Source organism: Halichoeres trimaculatus, unplaced genomic scaffold (genome assembly GCF_033239565.1).
Source record: "Halichoeres trimaculatus isolate MK-OKI-2021-1 unplaced genomic scaffold, fHalTri1.1 fHalTri1_scaffold_22, whole genome shotgun sequence".
In the NCBI taxonomy this organism is placed as follows: Eukaryota; Metazoa; Chordata; class Actinopteri; order Labriformes; family Labridae; genus Halichoeres; species Halichoeres trimaculatus.
Window position 1 is genome coordinate 10,731,875 of NW_027437200.1, and position 20,166 is coordinate 10,752,040.

A 20,166-nucleotide genomic window follows, 5' to 3' on the forward strand; every position below is an offset into this window, starting at 1 on the left:
TACTTGAGGGAAGAATAAAGTGTTGCTGGAAAACCTTTTTTTTTGTTATCTGATTTTTTCTTCTCTGATTCAGCTTCAACGACTGAGATGTTGTTTTTGCCACAAAATAAAAAGGAAACTCATTAAAAGTGTCAGCTTTTATAACCTTGACACAGACTGAAATTGTTTGTTGGCTCCTCCTTTCTCTGAATCTCCACCCCTCACACCTCTATGAGCTCCCTTTCATCCTCTGCAGACGAAGGATGGACTGGGAAAGACTCACTCCATTCACAGATGTGATTCGTACAAAGTCTCTGACACTCTTTTTATTTTTTAAAGCATTTAATTCAAAAAACAAACACTTAAAGGCATATACACACACTGTGTGTTTCCCTGAAGAAAACACTCAGTTCAGTCTCAAATTAAAGTTTAAAGCATAAGTTAGGAAAGCAAAACAAAACAAAAACACATAAAAATATCACAAAAAGTTCATCGCTAACACAGATTCCTTGTCTTTACAGGAGCAGCTGTTTGTCCTCACATGTTGGTCATCTTCATCTTTTTCTCATCCTCCATGGTTTTATATGGGACACCTGGAACAAGAAGAATAAAGGGTCAGTTCACACAAAATGAGAGAGGAAAACTCAGGGAGTGGCCAAGATTCAAACATAAGCTCCGCCCCGTATACGGCAAACAGCCAATCATAATACAGGATGTTTTTTTTCAGTTGCTATTATTCATAATGAGTTAAAATAACCTTTACTGATACAGTTTTAGTCTCATGAATTGAAAACAAATGTGTTTTTTTTTTCTGTGTGTCATGATTAAGCTCCCTCTTACTTGATGACGATTTCATGCTGATATTTTTCATCTCCTTCTGCTTCTTCTTCTTCCTGCAGGGACAAACACACACACACACACACAGGTAAAAAAACACAAAAAACTAAAAGTTGAACTCTTTTCTGCCCGCATGCAGAGAGAGAGAGGTGAACAGGTGAACAGGTGAACAGGTGAACAGGTGTGAGTGATAAGATGACAGATTCATAATGATCCCTCCACCTCTGACACAGATTCCCAATTTACATCAGAGCACTGAGACCAGGATCCCCACCAGGTTTGTTTTTGTCTCACCTAGACTCATCTGACTGCTGAATAACATAAGCTTTAGACCTGAAATAGAAACAAGACTTTTTAATGAGCGCTCACATCCCTGATCGAGCCTCTGTTTCTTCCCCCTCCTCCTCCACATTTTCCTCAAGGTGTGTTCAAGAACAAATGCGAAGCAAATCTCTGCAGAACTCTGCAAACTGAGTCTCAGTTTTCTAACACGTCACTCTAATGTCTGAAAACATCTGTCAGTCTGCAGTTTTCTGTTTTCTGAATGGAGTTTGGTTTCATCTTTTTTGCTGTAGCTTCAGGAGAATCTCAAAGATTTTCCCGTCACATAATCCCTCAAACTTTTCCCTGTGTTTAAAAGATCCTGATGCAAATTCTTGTACTTTTCCTCTGCATCTTTACACTACGTTATTTACACTGTTAATTTTACAAACTTGAGGCATTGCAGACTATGAAATCCTCAGTGAGGAGGTCAAAGTGTCTGTGAGCTTCAAGAGTTCAGCTTCATCTTGTTTGAAGCCAGAAAGCCTCAGATCTCTTTCTGCAAAAGTCATACTTGTATTTCATTTGCAGAATTGGGAATGCAAGTTTACTTTACAAATAAACAGATCAAACTTCTGCCTTGTGTGTATTTATGTTTTCTTTGACGTAATCAAGGCCGTGCAACAGATTGCTTCGTCTTTGTTCTGAACACACCTACAATTTGAGGAAGTGGATTTAGCTTTTCCGCAAATGTCGCCCAGCAGTCATGAAACAAACACACACACACAAACACATGTACCTACACACACTCTCTAAGGTTTCTCCTGCACAGAGTCAGACTCACTTGGATTTATTTTTGCAGACACACAGGATGGTGATCAGGATGGCGACGGCAGCCACAGAGGCCAGCACGGCGATGAGGATGATCCACCACTCTGTAGTGAACAGAAAGACATCAAATCAGACTCAGTGGATGAATCAAACCAGAGGACAAGAAACTCTGCACAGCTATATTTTATTTGATTAGAAAAGTTCAGCGTCTCACCGAGTCCTTCGTCCGGGGGGGTCGGGGGGAGCGTGGGGATCACCTGCTCACAGTTGGACCCCTCAAAGCCTGCAGCACACGCACAGGTGTAGGTGTTGTTGTTCCCTGCTGTGCAGGTGCCTCCGTTCTGACACGGACTACTGAGGCAGGGACTCTCTGCAGCACAAAAAACATCCGATTTACTCCTCTGAGCCTAATTCTGCTCCTCACAGTCACCGTCAGCTCTGACTCCGTCTGAGAGTCTCAGAGTTACATGAACACAGCTCCATGCTGCAGGTTTTACTCTGATACAGGCCTTGTTTCAGTCAGAGTCCAGCTTTTTAAGGTAGAGAAGAGACTGACCTCTGTAGCAGTCCCGTTGGAAATCGTAGATGGTGCAAACGAAGCCTTTCTCACAGCCCTTTGGTTTACACGTGGCGCCAGTGGCGGTGCATTCACAGTCCTCAGAACAATCCTCTGTCACAAACTTCTCCCCCAGCTGCAGGACAGAGCGAGAGAGGGTGAGGAGGAGGTCATGTGATCACAGCCTCTCTGCTGTATCTGCACTGCAAAAACTGAAATCTTATCAAGTGTTTTTGTCTTATTTTCAGTAGAAAATTCCTTTTTAGACTCAATATGAGCCAAATTCACATGACCAATCCAGAAAAATGTCTTGTTTAAAGTTATTTAAGGACAAAATGAGGTCTGAATTGCTCATAACCAGTAAAAAAATCTGCCAATGGAACAAGAGAAAAGTTACTTGTATTAAGACATTGTTCTAGTCTCAAGGAAATTTTCCAGCAATTTTTTCTTGTTCCATTGGCAGATTTTTTTTACTGGTTACAAGCGATTCAAACCTCATTTTTGTACTCTGATAACTTGAAACAAGACATTTTTCTGGCTTGATAAGTTGAAAGTGGCTCATCTCGAGTATAATAAGACAATTTTTACTTAAAAAAAGACAAAAACACTTGATAAGATTTCAGTTTTTTGCAGTGTGACTCGTGGACACTCACAGGATAGTATCTGTTGAGGAAGATGCAGCCGCACTGCGTGTACGGCACACACACGCCTTCGCTCATTACGAAGCCGGCGTCACACTTGCATCCTTCCACACAAAAAGTGTCTGCACACTCAGAGGGCGCTGCCAGGTTGGCGCAGGAGGCGGGGCAAGGAGACATGCAGGTGGAGTAGGTGCTGTTTGCTCCACAGGAGAGCACTGGGAGGGACAGGGAGAGACTCTAAACATCAGTGTTTACTTTAATAAACCACCTTACTGTAATTTGAATAATTTGCATAAAAGAAAAACTCGGTAACACAAAATAGAAACATGGGTTAATCTGATTATGATGAGAAACTAAAGCTCACAGTGCAGTCAGTTCAGTTTCTTGAACATAAATAAATCTTCTCCAAATGCTGACTGTACAAGAGTTCAACTTTTGCAGAGATGGAACAAAGCAGTTTAAAAAAAATGTTTCGTAATGTTATCGTGTAAAGTAGGTTGAATTTATCACCTCCAACAGTCTGTGTAGATACGAAAAAAAATGGTGGTTCTTGTGTTTTATTTTTAAATAATTCTTTTTTTTAATTTTACTTTCTAAATTTTCCCATTTTAATCTATTTATTGTAAAAAAAAATCCAAATCCAAAACTTATTTAAGTCCTTTAGATTAACTCAGTAACTTTTTCTTAGTTTTCTTTCTTTTTCTGACAGCTCTCACATTTTAATCTATTTATTGTAAAAAAAAATCCAAATCTAAATCTAATTTATGTCCTTTAGATTAACTAAATAACTTTTTCTTAGTTTTCTTTCTTTTTCTAACAGCTTGAAAAATCCTTAAAACGTTGCGCAGATTTAATCAGAAAAGTTGAAATCAACACAGTCTTCAACCTGAGCTGGGTCATCACTGAAGAGATCTACAGACTGTGTTAGTAAAGTATTTCATGAACCACTACACTTTCTTTCTTTGTGCATGTGTGTGTGTGTGTGTGTGTGTGTGTGTGTGTGTGTGTGTGTGTGTGTGTGTGTGTGTGTGTGTGTGTGTCTCACCACAGCCCAGCTGTTTTCTCCAGGCTCCCAGATGGACCCCGGCCTCCTGACAGGCTGTAGCGTACGCCTCATAGCTGGCACAACGCAGCTCGTTGCTGCCCTGCTCCGCACACAGGTCGAACACACAGTCACTGAAAACACACACACACACACACACAAACAGCAGCAGGAGTGTTAGCTTCAAACACCATAACACACACACACACAAACACAGTTCCACAGGCTGAGAGGACTCACTCGCTGAAGTCTTCGGGGGGCAGCAGCTCGTGGCATCGTGAGAACAGGCCGGACGGGTCGGACAAAGCGCCGCACTGAGTCTTACTCTGATAATCTTCCAGCTGAGCGTTGGAGCAGTCTGAGGTCTCAAACCCTGAGTCTGGCTCTGTGTCTGCATCTCGCCTGCTCACACACACACATACACACACACAGGAGACAGATTGATCTATATTAACTTTAAACCTTCTCCAGGATTTATTTGTAGTTAAAGCTCTGGTCCTGGTCCAACCTGTGGACGTGGACAGTCATAGGACGGTCGAAGGTCTTCAGCACGGTCTGCCGGTCTTTGACCCTCCAGCTGTCTCCAAATGTGTTCAGGTTTCTGACCACCACACCATCTGGCTTCATGTACTCGTTTCTGGTGATCCCGTCGTAGTTTCCACACAGACCTCTGACCAGGTTGGTGTAGGTGCTGGGCAGGATGATCTCTGAGAGACGACACACACAAGAGAGACAGAGATGAGGGAACATCCAGAGAGAGGAGAGAGGAGAGGAGAGACTCAGTAGGAGGAGGTCCCTCTGCTCTCACCTCCTCGGCTGTTCCCGTCAAAGCGTACAGTCAGTCCAAAGTCTGTGGTGAGCTCCACCTGTCTGGAGTTCATGGTGATGGTGAGACCGTCCACAGGGCTGAGAGGGGCCGCCACAAGCTCCCCGTTCACCTGAAGACAAACCAGTTGAAATATGTTTATTACGAGAAGCAGAAACATAATCAACTCTGCTTAAAGGAAACAAAGAGGATTCACTGACCAGGATCCTCTTCCTCTGCAGGAAGTGAACGTCCACGCCGTAAACAGTGATGTACATCTGGTCCAGGAAGGACACCTTCCTGTTCCCGCCACGTCGGATGTTCTTGCCCCGGATCTGGAAGTGCTGCAGGACGTGGTTCTCCAGGTTGTGTCCCTGAGCCAGGACGTAGGTGTAGGGGCCCTGGAAGTGATGTGTGAAGCCGTCGAAGGTCCGGTAGTGAGGGTCTCCAGCAACAGTGCAGCGGCTGAACTCTGCACAGAGAGACGTGTCAGAGAGGATCTAAGGTTTAGAAATATAAAGTTCCCAGACAGCTCACACTGCTGGCAGATAGGGGGCAGTACTCACTGGTGGGCTTACAGATCCGATCTCCCAAGCTATCCAGAGAGCACAACGTGTTGGGGTTACAGTTGTGGTCTTTGCAGGAGATTTTACCGCCTTTCTCACAGGTACACCTCTCTGAACATTTATCAGTCAGCCAGCTGTCTCCCATCTGAGCACACACACACACACACACACACACACACACACACACACACACACACACACACACACACACACACACACACACACACAGAAACAAACACAGGTTTAATGAAGTAATGAGCACAGAGATCAATCTGAGCTCCCCCTCCTTTTTCTTTCCCCGCCGACCTGTTTCACTCTCTGCCAGTAGGTGGCAGTAATCAGTAAACTTGGCAGTAAACTTTTGACCCGTTAGCAGACATGAGGGTAGAAGAAAACCTCGGTTTCAGTAAAAAGCAAATGGTTAGAAAACGCTGACGAGTTTGAAGAAATGAAATGTAATTCTTGATGCAGTGACATTGCTTTCTTAAAACTGTATTTATTATTTTGATTTGACATTTTATCTAGTGGTTTTGACTGTTAGTCACAAAAACAGTTTTTGTCGTATGATTTTGGTTTCAACTAACATTTTTGCTTCTGTCTCATATATGCCCTCTATTTACTTCATAATGTAAGATTTTTAATTTTCACTGATTTTATCCTACTCTGTCTCTTAAGGGGGCTTCACACCGCCGCGCGGCAACGCGCCGCCTCCAGTCATTTTAATGAGGGTCGGGCGGCAGGCGGCAAGCGGTTTTGGCTGCGGCGGTTGGACCCAGAAGCGGTTGCCGCCCACGTGCACGCGCACAGATTTCCCCCTGCCGCCTGGAGTCCAGCGTGTTGAACTTTCTGGCGGCAGCCGCCTGGGAACAGTCAATCACATCGAAGGAAAAAGAAAACCCGGAAATAGCAGGCTTCGCGGGGCAGAACAGCAATGGAGGAGCTAATACTGCCGGTATCTGAATATCCAGAGCTCTACAATAATAATAAAATCTTTCATATGCACATTATAGAGTAAACAGAAACTGAAAGGTACTACTAGGGGGTACGTGTTTTTGAGGAGGGAATGTTGTGAAGGACTTTTGGGCGGGCTCTGCTGTAACGTTCGCCGAATCACCTCTACGTCGCTGCCTACCCCATGCTCATGCCGTGGTGGCAGGAGCCGCTTTGAAAAACGCTCTGCATTTCAGGGGCCTCTGCCGGCAGAGGAGCGGTTTTCGGGGCGGTTACCGCGCGGCGGTGTGAAGGGCGCTTTAAAGTCACATTTTTGGCCAATGTCTCCATTTCCAGTTAGGTTCTTATGACTCAAGACAAAAGTTTGAAACTCTAAGATACTTGTCAATTTTTTTTTTTTTTACCTTTGATCTCATAATTTCACATTTTTGTCTCATGACTCTTACTTACTGGTATCTTTTACCTTTCACATTACAATGTGAATTTTACGTCATGATTTCGCATTTAATTTCATCATTTTGATTATTAAGCTCAGTAATTCAAAATATTATCAAAGGAGTTTGACTTTTATCACAATTTTGGTTTGAAATCTCATGAAAATGACCAAATGCCCTGCTTTTTTTATTTATTTATTTTTTTAATACCTTTTATTGAATCATATTTACTTCTTATATCAATAACTTGATTTCTTTTTTATTCTCATATTTTTTTGTTTTGATCTCATAATTCCAACCACTAATCTTAAAATGTTATTTTTGTACCACACTTTTGATCTCATAAATTTAATCTTTATAATGATTTTTTTGTTTTTTGACCCTGCAGGTTAGGCACTCACATCATCTCATTAAGATTACATGAATGAACTCTGTTAGGGATTAATATAATCAGTGTGCAGAGTAAACCTGTTTGTTATTTTCTTGTTTCAAAGATCTCCTGAATATAAAATCAGAAATTTGTTAATTTTTCTTAAAAATGGAATAAGAAGTATTTATATATTTATTCAGTGACGGTGCCTGTGGAGATGTTAGGAAACATCAGATTTAGCCTTGGCGTTGGTGTGTCTCTTGTACTCACCTCATGATACTCTCCGTCCTCGCTCAGACAGCCGCACTGGTCCATGGGGACACAGACGGTGTCACTGAGGACGTGGAAGGCGTCACACTGGCAGCCCTCCACGCAGGTGGTGGAGGGGAGGTGGCAGGAGGTGGGGAAGAGGTCTGAGCAGGTGGGGGGGCACGGCGAGGTGCAGTCTGAGTAGTGGCTGTTGGGGGGGCAGGGGATAGCTGCAGGGGGAGGAGACAAACAGGAGAGGGAGGAGTTTAAATCAAGGTTAAAACATCAGCAGATGACATCATCGTCCGTATCAAGAGTCTGCGAGACGTACGACAGAAGGTGCTGTTCCTCCAGCTGATGGTCACACCGGCGCTCTGACACGCCTCAGCGTACGCCTTTACGTTGTCACACAAAGTCGTTTGCATGCCGTCGTACTCGCACATGTCGTACACGCAGTTACCCAGGAAGGCCTCTGGGGGCACCAGAGAGTGGCAGGGCTTAAATTTATCTGAGAGGATGGTGGCGGCACACTGAGCCTCAAACTGCTCCTCTTCTGCTGCCGTGCAGTCGGGGTGGACGTCGGGGCGCTCGTCAGGCGAACAGCTGGAGGAGAAGGAGAAAGACGAGTTCAAAGTTTGAGTAAATCACAGATTTAAACTGAGCTGAGAAAACCAAAGCTCAGACTGACCCAGGGTCACTGTCCCCATCCGCCTTCCAGCTGTTTCCCAGCTCGATTGCGTCTTTGGCCGGCTCCTTATTGGGCATCAGGTTGTCATCAGCAGAGTTTCCATTGTAGTTTCCACACATGCCGCAGAGCTGCAGAGGAAGGAGGGAGCAGAGTTTCATCCTCTGTCAGATCGTTGAGGCCTCACTCAGAGCAGAGCCTCGGCTTTCTGTTCCTACCTTGTTGAAGTACTCTCCGGGCACGGTGATCTCCAGGTGATGAACTCCGTCAAACTTCACCTGCAGGCCGAAGGATGTGTCCAGCAGGCTGTACGAGCCGCTGGTGATCACTTTGGCTCCAGCGCTTTCGATGGTGATCGGGGTTCGAACTCTGCGTCCGTTCAGCTGTGAGGAGTCAGAGAGAACATCACATCAGTCAGCTTCAGTCTTTATCATCCAGCACAGCCTCTGAGAGCAGCTCTGACCGGTCCACTCCCCATGATCTAAATCTGATGGTGTCTAAAGAGTGGACCCAGACTGACAGCTCCTCCCTGCAGCTTTAAATCTGGGTCTGGATGAAAAAAGTCCTTTACCAGAACTCTGCGGCTCTTCTGCAGCTCCACCACCTGGTCATCTGGCAGGTAGATCTTAGCGGAGCGGATGTACGAGGCCTCAGGCTGACCACGCTCCTCATTTTTAGCCACGATGGTGAAGTTAGTGACCCTGGAGCTGTCACACACCTGAGGGGCAGAAAGGAAAGGTGAGGTCTGGAGTCAAACCAGCAACCTCTGCAACAAGGACTGTAGCCTCTGTGCACAGTGTGTGAGAGAACTGTTGAGCTGAACATGTGTGCACCACTTTCTCTTCCTGTATGAATGCTTAAATATCAACAGAACCAGGCAAAGGTGTGTTCCCAAACAGTTTTTAGTCCAACCTTTAAAGATACGATTGTAAATAATCCAGGGTGGATCAAAGTGTGTCTAAAATAATCTAAGTTTAAGAATAAAAACAAAAACTATGAAAAAAAACAAAGTATAAAGAAAAAAGATGGTTAGTCAAAATAAAATGATTAAGATTCAAAACAATCACATGAAAAAAAAATAATTTAAAACCACAGAATAACCAATCAAAATTATACAACTAAAATCTCAAGATCTCAAGTTTTAAATTATATCTAAAGTCAAAAATATGAGATAATATTTATGAAATACAAAGTTAAAATAATAAAATTAAAAATCATGAGATTAAAAATGACATTTTGATGTTAAAATTGAAGTTGTAAAATGAATAATAAAAAAAAAGTAGTTAAATAAAGATTTAAAGTCAAAAGTACGAGTTTTCAGTGATAATTGCGAGATTAAGTTTAAGTTTTGAGATAACTTTTTTTAAAATAAGAAGAAATTTAAAATCAAGATTGTTACATAAAAATTACCAATGACTATTGAATAAGTATGACTTAATAGTTGGTATTTTTGACACACAGGAGCAGCTGATCAAAGTTTCAGTGTCAGTGCAGTTTGGTGTCTCTGAAGAGAGAGATGAAACTGCTTTTTATTTTCAATACTTGATCTTTCATATAAAACCTGTTTGCTTGTTGGACCATTAATCCTTCAAAAACTGTCGATGTAAGACCCAGGATTAAAACTGTAAACAAACACTTCACTTCACGTTTCTAACACAGAGAAACGACCTCATCAGAGTTTGTCCAAACAGGAGACGAGCTGAAACACTCAACACGTTTTCTGATGGGGTCTGTCAGAGCAGAAATAAATCCTGTTCACAGGGAGAAAAGTGACAGACAGTTAACTTCCTGTCGTACCTCCACCAGCGTGTAGGTGCAGGTCCCCATGAAGGTGTGCATGACGCCATCAAAGGTGTAGTAGTGAGGATCTCCAGCCACGTGACACACACCTTTACCTGAGGACAGGAGGGATTTAATGAGGGAGGGTTAACGGTTAAAAGCTAGACTGTGTGTGTGTGTGTGTGTGTGTGTGTGTGTGTGTGTGTGTGTGTGTGTGTGTACCTGTAGAGTGACAGTCCAGCACACCCTCCTCCACCTTACACTCCTGAGCTGGTCCGCACATCCACGGCTGACAGGTCGCGTTGTTGTGGCTGTTACACTTACAGCGCTCAGAGCAGTCCAGCTCCGTGAACCACGAGTCTCCCACCTGACACACACACACAGAAAGAACAAACACACACACACTCACTACATGTTCAGACTCAGACTCTTACATCATCAGGTGTGTTTAATGTTCTCCTCATTACTCACCGGTCGGTACTTTCCATCCTCATCAGTGCAGCCACACTCACTGGGAGGGACACACTTATCCCCGCTGAAGACCAGACCTGGGTTACACACACAGCCCTCCACACAGAGCTGGTCACAGTCTGAGGAGACGTTCAGGTTCTGACAGCTGGGTTGAGGGCAGGCCGGGCCACACGGATTGTAGCTGCTGCCGGGTGGACACTTCAGGGCTGGAGACCAGACGACAGGACAGATTAACACATGGACCAATGACAAACAGGAACAGGATGTGTCCACACTTAACAGGCACACACACTCACACACACATAATCACAGAGACTCAGACTCACGGCAGAAGGTGTCGTTCCTCCAGGAGATGGGGTGACCTGCAGCAGCACACAGGTCGGCGTAGCTCTCGATGGCCTGACACAGAGACACGGTCTGACCGTCCGTGGCACACATGTCGTACATACAGTTCTCAAAGAACGGGCCAGGGGGGACAGCAGTGTGACACGGCTTAAAGATACCTGAGGTCAAAGGTCACAGACAGACACATTTACTGTACTATCACCTTTATGCAAGTACAGACCCACAGAGATCAGTCTGAGGTCTGTCTGCAGGGTTAGTATGTCAGACAAAGGAGGCTGGGTTTTATCTGTGTTTGAGTGTTTTGTGTTTGTATGTGTGTGAGTGTGTGCCTGTGTGTTACCGTTAGGATCTGTGATTATTCCACAGCTGGTGGGCTTCTGGGCCTCTTCCTCCACGCTCTCATCACAGTCCTCCTGTCCTCCTCCGTTGGTGCAGCTGAACAAAGATGAAGGTTTAATGAGACCAGAACAAAAAGACGATCTGGTTTCAATGAGTTCAACTTGAGATCAAACTTTCTCTCTAGCTTTTGGCGCCCCCAGTGGACAAAGTGGTAACTGACACAGCACTCTTGAAGAAAGTTAAACCCTAATGAATTAAAGTCCTCCTTTTTAGAGATGAATTATCAGACTGACTCTGAGAGATGTTCTGGTTTTGTTCTGCAGGAGATGAAACAAGCCTTTAAGATCAGGTCAACGTAGGCTGAATAAACCTGATCCAGTGTGTGTCTCTGTGTCTGTGTTTTGTGACTCACTCTGGTCGAGGGTCAGGGACCTGCCAGCTGTCTCCCAGATCGTTGGTGTTCTCAGCCGGGGTGTTGTCTGGTTTTAGGTTGTCGTCTTTCGGGTCCTCGTTGAAATTTCCTGCAGAAGAAACAAAAATTATCATCCGTTCTTTCTAAAGTTCCTGTGAGGAGGAGAGGACAAATATCTCACCACACATGCCGCAGAGCAGGCCGCCGTAGGAGTTGGGTAAGGAGACGTCAGCGTGGTGGTTTCCATCAAAGCGAACCCTCAGACCAAACCAGGTCTCCAGGACAACAAACTTCCCACTGAGGTAGATGTGGACGCCTTCGATGGAGGTGACGGGTGGGACAACCTTGGTGCCGTTCACCTGATCACAGACAGATGGATTTGTTAAATCCTAAACTCTTTTTTAGAAAGAGCAGAGCTTTAGTCTCTCTGAGGTGTCATACCTGTACCCTGCGTCCCTTCCCCAGGTTGACTGTCACGCCACTGACATTGATGACCACAGCTCTGACGTAGGAAACCTTCTTGCTGCTTCCTCTGAACTCATTCTGAGTATCCACGGTGAAGTACAGCAGGCCAGAGGACTCATTGCAGGGTTTGGTGAGCGTGTAAGAACAGGCGCCCATGTAGTGATGGGTGCGTTTGTCAAAGGTGGTGTAGTGAGGGTCACCAGACACCACGCAGATACCTAGAGGAGAAAGAGAGAAGGTCAGCTTAGCGGATAATTTTCGCTTGTATCTTAAGATTTAAGTCTTTAACAACCTCTGCACTGGACCCAGTGTGAACGTACCCACTGGGAGACACTCGTAGTCTCCATCCTGAAGCTGGCAGCTCTCAGTGCCGACCTCACAGCTGCTGCTCTGACACTGAATCAGACCTACATCCTTACACTGACACTTCTGCTTACAGCCCTCCAGGTACCATTCGTCTCCAACCTGACACACACACACACACACACACACACACACACACACACAAAGAAAGAACAAACACACTTTCACCTCATGTTCAGACTCAGACTCTTACATCATCAGGTGTGTTTAATGGTCTCCTCATTACTCACCGGTCGGTTCTTTCCATCCTCATCAGTGCAGCCACACTCGCTGGGAGGGACACACTTGTCCCCTTGGAGGACCAGACCTGGGTTACACACACAGCCCTCCACACACGGTTGGTCACAGTCTGAGGAGACGTTCAGGTTTTTACAGCTGGGTTGAGGGCAGGCCGGGCCACATGGGTCGTAAGTGCTGCCGGGTGGACACTTCAGGGCTGGAGACCAGACGACAGGACAGATTAACACATGGACCGATGACAAACAGGAACAGGATGTGTCCACACTTTACAGGCACACACACACAGACTCAGACTCACGGCAAAAGGTGTCGTTCCTCCAGGAGATGGGGTGACCTGCAGCAGCACACAGGTCGGCGTAGCTCTCGATGGCCTGACACAGAGACACAGTCTGACCGTCCGTGGCACACATGTCGTACATACAGTTCTCAAAGAACGGGCCAGGGGGGACAGCAGCGTGACACGGCTTAAAGATACCTGAGGTCAAAGGTCACAGACAGACACATTTACTGTACTATCACCTTTATTCAAGGATAGACCCACAGAGATCAGTCTGAGGTCTGTCTGCAGGGTTAGTATGTCAGACAAAGGAGGCTACTCGTTATCAGAAAGTGAGGCTGATTAATCAAGATGTGCATATGTGTGTGTGTTACCGTTGGGATCTGTGATTATTCCACAGCTGGTGGGCTTCTGGGCCTCTTCCTCCACGTCCTCATCACAGTCCTCCTGTCCTCCTCCGTTGGTGCAGCTGAAAAAAATAATACAGGAGATTATTACACCAGAATAAAATGAAGATCAGGCTCGAAAGAGTTTACCCTCAGATCCAGCTCTCTGTTTTGTGCCCCCTGTGGACGAAGTGGTAACTGACCCTTCACTGTTAAAAAACAAAAAAACACTCTAAAGACTTTCCTCTAACACAGAAATCTGTGCTAAATATTAAGTCCTTCCCTTCAGACATGAATTAGTAGACAGTGTTTCAGGGCATATTCTGCAAGAGGTGAAATGATCCTAAAGACATCATCAGGTCAACGTGGGCTGAAAAAGCCTGATCCAGTGTGTGTCTCTGTGTCTGTGTTTTGTGACTCACTCTGGTCGAGGGTCAGGGACCTGCCAGCTGTCTCCCAGATCGTTGGTGTTCTCAGCCGGGGTGTTGTCTGGTTTCAGGTTGTCGTCTTTCGGGTCCTCGTTGAAATTTCCTGCAGAAGAAACAAAAATAAGTATCCGTTCTTTCTAAAGTTCCTGTGAGGAGGAGAGGACAAACTTCTCACCACACATGCCGCAGAGCAGGCCGCCGTAGGAGTTGGGTAAGGTGACGTCAGCGTGGTGGTTTCCATCAAAGCGAACTCTCAGACCAAACCAGGTCTCCAGGACAACAAACTTCCCACTGAGGTAGATGTGGACGCCTTCGATGGAAATGACGGGCAGGATGACCTTATTGCCATTCACCTGATCACAGACAGACAAGGAGATTTTTTTAAATGAATGTTATTTCTCTTTGGTTCTCTTGTTAAAACAGAGCTTTAGTCTCTCTGAGGTGTCATACCTGCACTGTGCGTCCCTGCCCGAGGATGACTGTCACGCCACTGACATTGATGACCACAGCTCTGACGTAGGAAACCTTCTTGTTGTTTCCTCTGAACTCATTCTGAGTATCCACGGTGAAGTACGGCAGGCCAGAGGACTCATTGCAGGGTTTGGTGAGAGTGTAGGAGCAGGCGCCCATGTAGTGATGGGTGCGTTTGTCAAAGGTGGTGTAGTGAGGGTCACCAGACACCACGCAGATACCAGTTCCTGAAGGAGATGGGGAGAGATCAGCTGGCAGCTCATGTGTTTGAGGATCTAACTCTTAACAACCTCTGCACTGGACCCAGTGTGAACGTACCCACTGGGAGACACTCGTAGTCTCCGTCCTGAAGCTGGCAGCTCTCAGTGGCGACTTCACAGCTGCTGTTCTGACACTGAATCAGACCTCCACCGTGGCAACGACACCTCTGCTCACAGCCCTCCAGGTACCATTCATCTCCCACCTGACACACACACACACACACACACACACACACAGGTGACGTCAGACTCACACAGCATGCAGTTAGGACTCAGCAATCTCTCTGCTCAGGGAGTGTTTTTTGGACTCACAGGGTGGTAAGAGCCGTGGTCGTCCACACAGCCGCAATCTTTCACGGACACACACTTGTTATCGCTGAGGATGAAGCCAGGGTTACACTCGCAGCCCTCCACACACACATCCTCACAGCCGGGCGGGCCGACAGCACCCAGACATGTCTCGGGACAGGCGCTCACACACAGAGAGTACGAGCTGTTGGGGGGACAGGCCAGAGCTGCAGAGAGGAGAGAAGTTCAGAGTCAAAACTATCTGTGCATTAAAAAACAATGCTTGATTCACTGTTCAATTAATGTGTTAAAAATTTTGATAGAAACAAATGCAAAAAAATGTTTGAATATCCAAAGGTTTTTAGAATCTAAAGTTTAGTATAAAATTAAAAAGTTTCATTTCCCTATCAACAGTTCTGTCCTTGTTTGCTGGTGAAGAATTGCTGATTCACCACCCAACTTTGAGTATTCATTGGCTCATCAATAGGCAAAACTTTTACAAAAGAAAAAAATTGTGCAACCAAATTTTCAAAAATCAAACAAACACGTTATTTTTAGGACTGTCATTTTAACGTTAATTAGATTGATTAATTACACCGCAAATTAACGCGTTATAAAAATGAGCGCAGATTAATCTGGATCCCAAACCCGCAGGGCGTTCAAAGACGCACTTATTTTCAAATGTCTGGCATTTAAAACAGTTTGTCCTACTTGGAAAAAGAGGTGTTCTCGTCAGATTTTCAAATTTCCGACGGTCCCTGAATGTATCACACCTGACGCCAGCGACATGCTTTTAACCGGGGGGAAGCAAGAGGACTGCCGTTCACATCTCGTTTATTCACACGTCCTTTTTGAAAATCTACAGAAAATCAACCATTTGCTCAGTTAGCTCAATTCTGTAAAAAACAGATAATTCTACACTCTTTGCTGCTTTAAACAAGCCCTGAATTATCGATAAATGTCCTGTGTTTAAATCTAAAGAATTCTTTGAAAATTTGCTTTCATCTTCCTGGTGTCATGTTTCAGCTTGGGACTGCTCTGCACCAATGAGCAACAGTTTGTGTGTTCAGAGCATGTAAAACTGAGAATACTTCACTTTTCTTTGATCCAAGACTTGAGTTAACTGTTTTGTACATAGTTCCTCACAGTTTTTAGCCTTTAGCCCTGGTTCTCCTGACCTCATAGAAATACAGAAGTTTATATAGCGGTGAAAATCGAGTCAACATCAAGTAAAAATTTGACAGAAGCAAAAAACGTCCTAAAAATCAAATCAGCTTATCTTAGGTGCAGGACTGTGTAGATTTTGTAAAGATAGAACCATAACACTTTTTTCATGTGTTTCTTATGCCTCAGGGTACCTAAAAATGTGTTGTATATGTTCACACCTTATTTTTAAATGTTTTTTTTAATGTCTTTTAATGTAATTTTAATGTCTTGGAATTCAAATTCTTTATTTTGGGACCTAAAGCAGATATGAGATTAAAATGCGATTATTAGATTAATTAATTACAAATCCTGTAATTAATTAGATTAATTTTTTTAATCGCCTGACAGCACTAGTTATTTTTAAACATATAAAGAGAACTTCCAGGATGCATGTAAGTGTTTTTGATTTGTGAAAAAAAGTCTTAAGACAAAACACTTGACCTCAAAAAGAAACTTTTTTCATTAATTTAAAATTTGATTTGGAAATAAACAAAACAATAAAGAACAAAAAAAATCTAGCGTAACTTAAAAATGAAATATTTCTAGTCGGGGATAAAGCCTTTATTTTTAAGTTTTAGCAAAGTAATTTTCTGACCTTCACACTTGAGTTTTTTAATTTTAAGAAACTAAATCCAACGCATTTTGATGGCTTTAAATTCATATTATTCATGAGGAAACTGAGAATCTGAGTCTTAGTTTGGACTTTATTGGCCCCAAAACATTCTCAAAGCAATGTTGAGATGTTGCTTTTTTTCTTTTGCATATTCTCAGATCTTTCTTTTAGTAGGGTTTTTTAATTGTTAAAATAATCTAGCCAGAAACCTCAGGAGCAAAAAGAAAAAAGAAGAATAGCTCAATTTCCTTTTTAAAGGGACAATAAAATGTTGGAAAAAGTAGAAATTTCAGAACCTCCAAATATGTGTGTGGATAAACTCTCTCCTGTTAACTTACGACAGAAGTCTGGGGTCCTCCAGGGGTAGACTTTGGCTCCTGCGCTCTGGCAGGCGTCGGTGTAAGCCTGCAGAGAGTCGCACAGAACATGCTGCTGACCGTTGTAGCGACACATGTCGTACACACAGCTCTGGAAGAAGGGGGTGGGATCCACCACGTCAACACACTCCCTGAGAATAAAACACACATGCAGGATTGGGAGGTCACACCACAGAGAGAAGACCAAAGAGTCTATATGATACACAGGATGAATATGAAAGGTTGGAGGAAATAAGATTTATTAATCCCGTCTCTGCTAAAACCATGGGTTTATCAAGACAGATGTCTCCTCTCCTCTCTGGTGTCCTTTTTCTAATCAGACACTTCTGTACCTGCAGCTCACACTCAGGTGTGTGTGTGTGTGTTGTTTAGAGCCCATGCAGTCCATGTGATACTCTCACTGTAATCTGTCTCAATAAAGATAAGATAATCTGTAAGTGTGTGTATATGTGTGTGTCCAGATGATTTATGGGCACGTGTGTTCTATACTTCCTGTGATCTTTCAAAATAAAACACCCACCACTTTGTACATCTAGAACATAATTAAAGCAATAAAAGATCAACTAAATGATCCTGAGAGACGTTCATATCTCAAACTGGTAACACCCTCTGAGTGGCCTTCACCCACCCCCACACACACTTACATGGATAAAAAAAGAGCTGACAAAGAGCAGGGAGGAGTCTCACACAGATTTAAGAAGATATGATAAGTTCCTGTTTTTCTTTTTAATGCTGCATTTGTTCTTTCCTTCGAGTTTATGATGTTTTTCCATCAAACTATGTGTTTCATTTCATCATAATCCCGTCGTGGAGTTAACGAAGTTCAGTTTTTTGCTCTGTGTCTGTACGTGGAGGTTTCATGATGCTCTCAGGAAGTCTCACCTGAAGGGCCCGGTCTCATCTTTAATTTTTCCACACTTCTCTGGTTTGGAAACCTCAGCTTCCAGACTGGGGTCACACTCTGGGTCAGGTTTGGTTCCTGGAGAACACCTGGTCAGGAAAAACACAATAAGAGGGTGACTGTGCAGCCCCCTGGTTTCCTCTCTTCAATCTGATCAGCTCCTTGTTTTTGTGCTGAGAGCAGAGACCCTGCACTCTGTTTTCCCTCGTTCCCACCTCACTGAACCAAACACATGTGCAGATTAAAGCTCACATGCCGCTCACATGTTTTCATTTCTAAGAAAGCCTGAAGGACTTGTATCAACTCTCAGATTACGGCGCAGAGATGAAGCACGTGAACTCACGAGTCATCCTCATCCTCCTCTGTCTGCCAGCTGTTCCCAAAGTCGTTCACGTTCCCAACCTGGACGCCATCTGGTTTGGTGAAGTCATTGTTCGGGTTCCCATCGTAATCGCCGCAGAGGCCGCACATCTGGTCGTAGTAGGTGCTGCAGGAGGAAGATGAAGCGGGATTAAAGGATGAAGAGCAGCGTCTTAAGAAGTCTTAAAGGATCAAACAGTTAGAAAGTGGACAAACAGAGAAAGTGAGAGCAAGACTCTGTGTGTGTGATACTCAAAACTCCAATCATCATCGATGAACCGAGTACTCGGATCACTCGTAGGATTTATGAAAGGGAGTAGATCTATACAACCTTTGACCCTCAGCTCATTTCTTAAGCTCTTTTCTGTGAAATATTCCTCTTTTGTTGTGTCATAGATTAAACTGCTAGATTCAGATTTGATCCAGATTATCACGTTCTGCAGAGGGTTTCTGTGTTTGACGTCCTCTCATGTTGGAGTCTGATGCTGCAGCTCAGGGCTTCACACCTCGCGCTTTAGGGGAAATACATTTCTAGATCAGGCCACACAGAGGCAGAGAGTTGGTTTGTAGAGTCCTGTCCAGCTGACTTTATGTTTCCTGTCAGTTGGTGACAGCACTAACTTTTGTGAATTTAGAGCCAATTCTGAAAATAAACAGCAGCTCTGACATGTGCCAAACATGATAACATGATGATAACAAACACCAAAGCCACACATGAGTTATTGAGTGGAGAAATCAGCTCTTTTCAGTCTTTATTCTGTCCCTCTGAGGCCCCCATAGTATCTTTACATAATGTACAGCTTAAAAAATTCCCTTTTTCCTTTCACTGGTGTTTTAGTAAACCAACATTTCAGCCTCTGTCTGAAACGCTTCACTTTAGCCGCTGTCTCTTTAAACCACCTTTCCCTTCTGATTGGCCAGCCCTCTTGAGGCCTGTTGGGGGGCAGAGCAATGGGCAGACCTTGGTGTTTAAGGCCTCAAATGTGTCATAAAGCAAGATGAAAAGAAGTCATCATTTCAACAAGTATTGTAAAGCTCTGGCGAGTAAATCGTTTGCAACGATCCATGGTGTACAGGGAGTATTACCTTCAGTGTTAAATCTTTCTCATGTCCGATAAGGTGTTTTTGTGTTTTCTGATTTCTACGTGTTTCTCACCCACCTGGGGACTTTGATCTGAGCATAGTGGTTTCCATCCCAGCGAACGACCAGGCCAAAGGTGGTCTGCAGGGTGACGTACTGACCGGCCAGACTCAGAGACATGAGAGGCGAAGGAGAGTGAGGCAGGGACACCCGCCGTCCATCAACCTGAGGAGAGGAGCAGAGGACGCTAAAGACAGGCCTCATTCTACTTTAAAATCTGATGTTCAGAGGATAATCAGAAAGATGGAAAAACACACACACACACACACACACACTGGGAGGGATTAGAGCAGAGAAAACCTGATGGATCAAAGAGACGAGGAAGAGTGGCACAGATTTCTAGGATTATGGCATTACAGAAGATAAAAGGAGGGAGGATAAGATCGAATAAAGAGGTGAAGAGAACAAAAGAGACTTTAATTTTACTAAAGCAGAAGATTACGACTGATATGGTGAGAGACAGAGACAGAGGGGGATGAGTCACATTTCCACCTCATTCCACTGAAATTAACTGATCTACATCATGTTTAGGTATTCAGGTGTTCAGGTGTACACACTGACCAGAGTCCTCCTGGTCTTCATCAGGGTCACAGTGACCCCCTCCACCGTCACGTAGAGTTTCTTCAGATACGACACACCTGACACTCCTCGCTCCTCGTTCTTACCCTCCACAGAGAACCAGGGACCTGCACCACAAAGACCCTGGGCTTTAAAAACTGGGTACACTTTATAATCAGATTCACTGAGAGGATAAATGCCAGTTTTTATAAATCTTTTTTCTTTTTTCTTAATCATTTAAAAATTCTGATAACTTGGGACCTTACAATAAGAGACAGA

General features: G+C 44.2%; 1 protein-coding gene across 1 annotated transcript in view; it reads right to left on the reverse strand.

Moving 5' to 3' along the window:
• Positions 1-404: 404 nt before the first annotated feature.
• Positions 405-20,166, reverse strand: part of zanl (zonadhesin, like) — a 54,911-nt gene continuing 35,149 nt past the window's right edge. The window contains exons 34-72 of the mRNA XM_074662332.1: positions 19,891-20,015; positions 19,349-19,494; positions 18,172-18,315; positions 17,810-17,917; positions 16,889-17,058; positions 14,756-14,958; positions 14,502-14,646; positions 14,163-14,410; positions 13,888-14,065; positions 13,707-13,815; positions 13,273-13,367; positions 12,920-13,096; positions 12,612-12,817; positions 12,339-12,483; positions 11,995-12,236; positions 11,735-11,912; positions 11,554-11,662; positions 11,143-11,237; positions 10,784-10,960; positions 10,458-10,663; positions 10,209-10,353; positions 10,005-10,102; positions 8,779-8,925; positions 8,426-8,590; positions 8,211-8,338; positions 7,854-8,125; positions 7,544-7,752; positions 5,519-5,663; positions 5,174-5,424; positions 4,956-5,085; positions 4,656-4,854; positions 4,388-4,549; positions 4,151-4,281; positions 3,118-3,320; positions 2,465-2,600; positions 2,123-2,278; positions 1,922-2,012; positions 820-872; positions 405-572 (exon numbers count right to left, since the gene is read on the reverse strand). Coding sequence (XP_074518433.1) covers positions 517-572; positions 820-872; positions 1,922-2,012; positions 2,123-2,278; positions 2,465-2,600; positions 3,118-3,320; positions 4,151-4,281; positions 4,388-4,549; positions 4,656-4,854; positions 4,956-5,085; positions 5,174-5,424; positions 5,519-5,663; positions 7,544-7,752; positions 7,854-8,125; positions 8,211-8,338; positions 8,426-8,590; positions 8,779-8,925; positions 10,005-10,102; positions 10,209-10,353; positions 10,458-10,663; positions 10,784-10,960; positions 11,143-11,237; positions 11,554-11,662; positions 11,735-11,912; positions 11,995-12,236; positions 12,339-12,483; positions 12,612-12,817; positions 12,920-13,096; positions 13,273-13,367; positions 13,707-13,815; positions 13,888-14,065; positions 14,163-14,410; positions 14,502-14,646; positions 14,756-14,958; positions 16,889-17,058; positions 17,810-17,917; positions 18,172-18,315; positions 19,349-19,494; positions 19,891-20,015 — 6,083 coding nt within the window. The 3' untranslated portion in view covers positions 405-516. The remainder of the gene's footprint in view (positions 573-819; positions 873-1,921; positions 2,013-2,122; positions 2,279-2,464; positions 2,601-3,117; positions 3,321-4,150; positions 4,282-4,387; positions 4,550-4,655; positions 4,855-4,955; positions 5,086-5,173; positions 5,425-5,518; positions 5,664-7,543; positions 7,753-7,853; positions 8,126-8,210; positions 8,339-8,425; positions 8,591-8,778; positions 8,926-10,004; positions 10,103-10,208; positions 10,354-10,457; positions 10,664-10,783; positions 10,961-11,142; positions 11,238-11,553; positions 11,663-11,734; positions 11,913-11,994; positions 12,237-12,338; positions 12,484-12,611; positions 12,818-12,919; positions 13,097-13,272; positions 13,368-13,706; positions 13,816-13,887; positions 14,066-14,162; positions 14,411-14,501; positions 14,647-14,755; positions 14,959-16,888; positions 17,059-17,809; positions 17,918-18,171; positions 18,316-19,348; positions 19,495-19,890; positions 20,016-20,166) is intronic.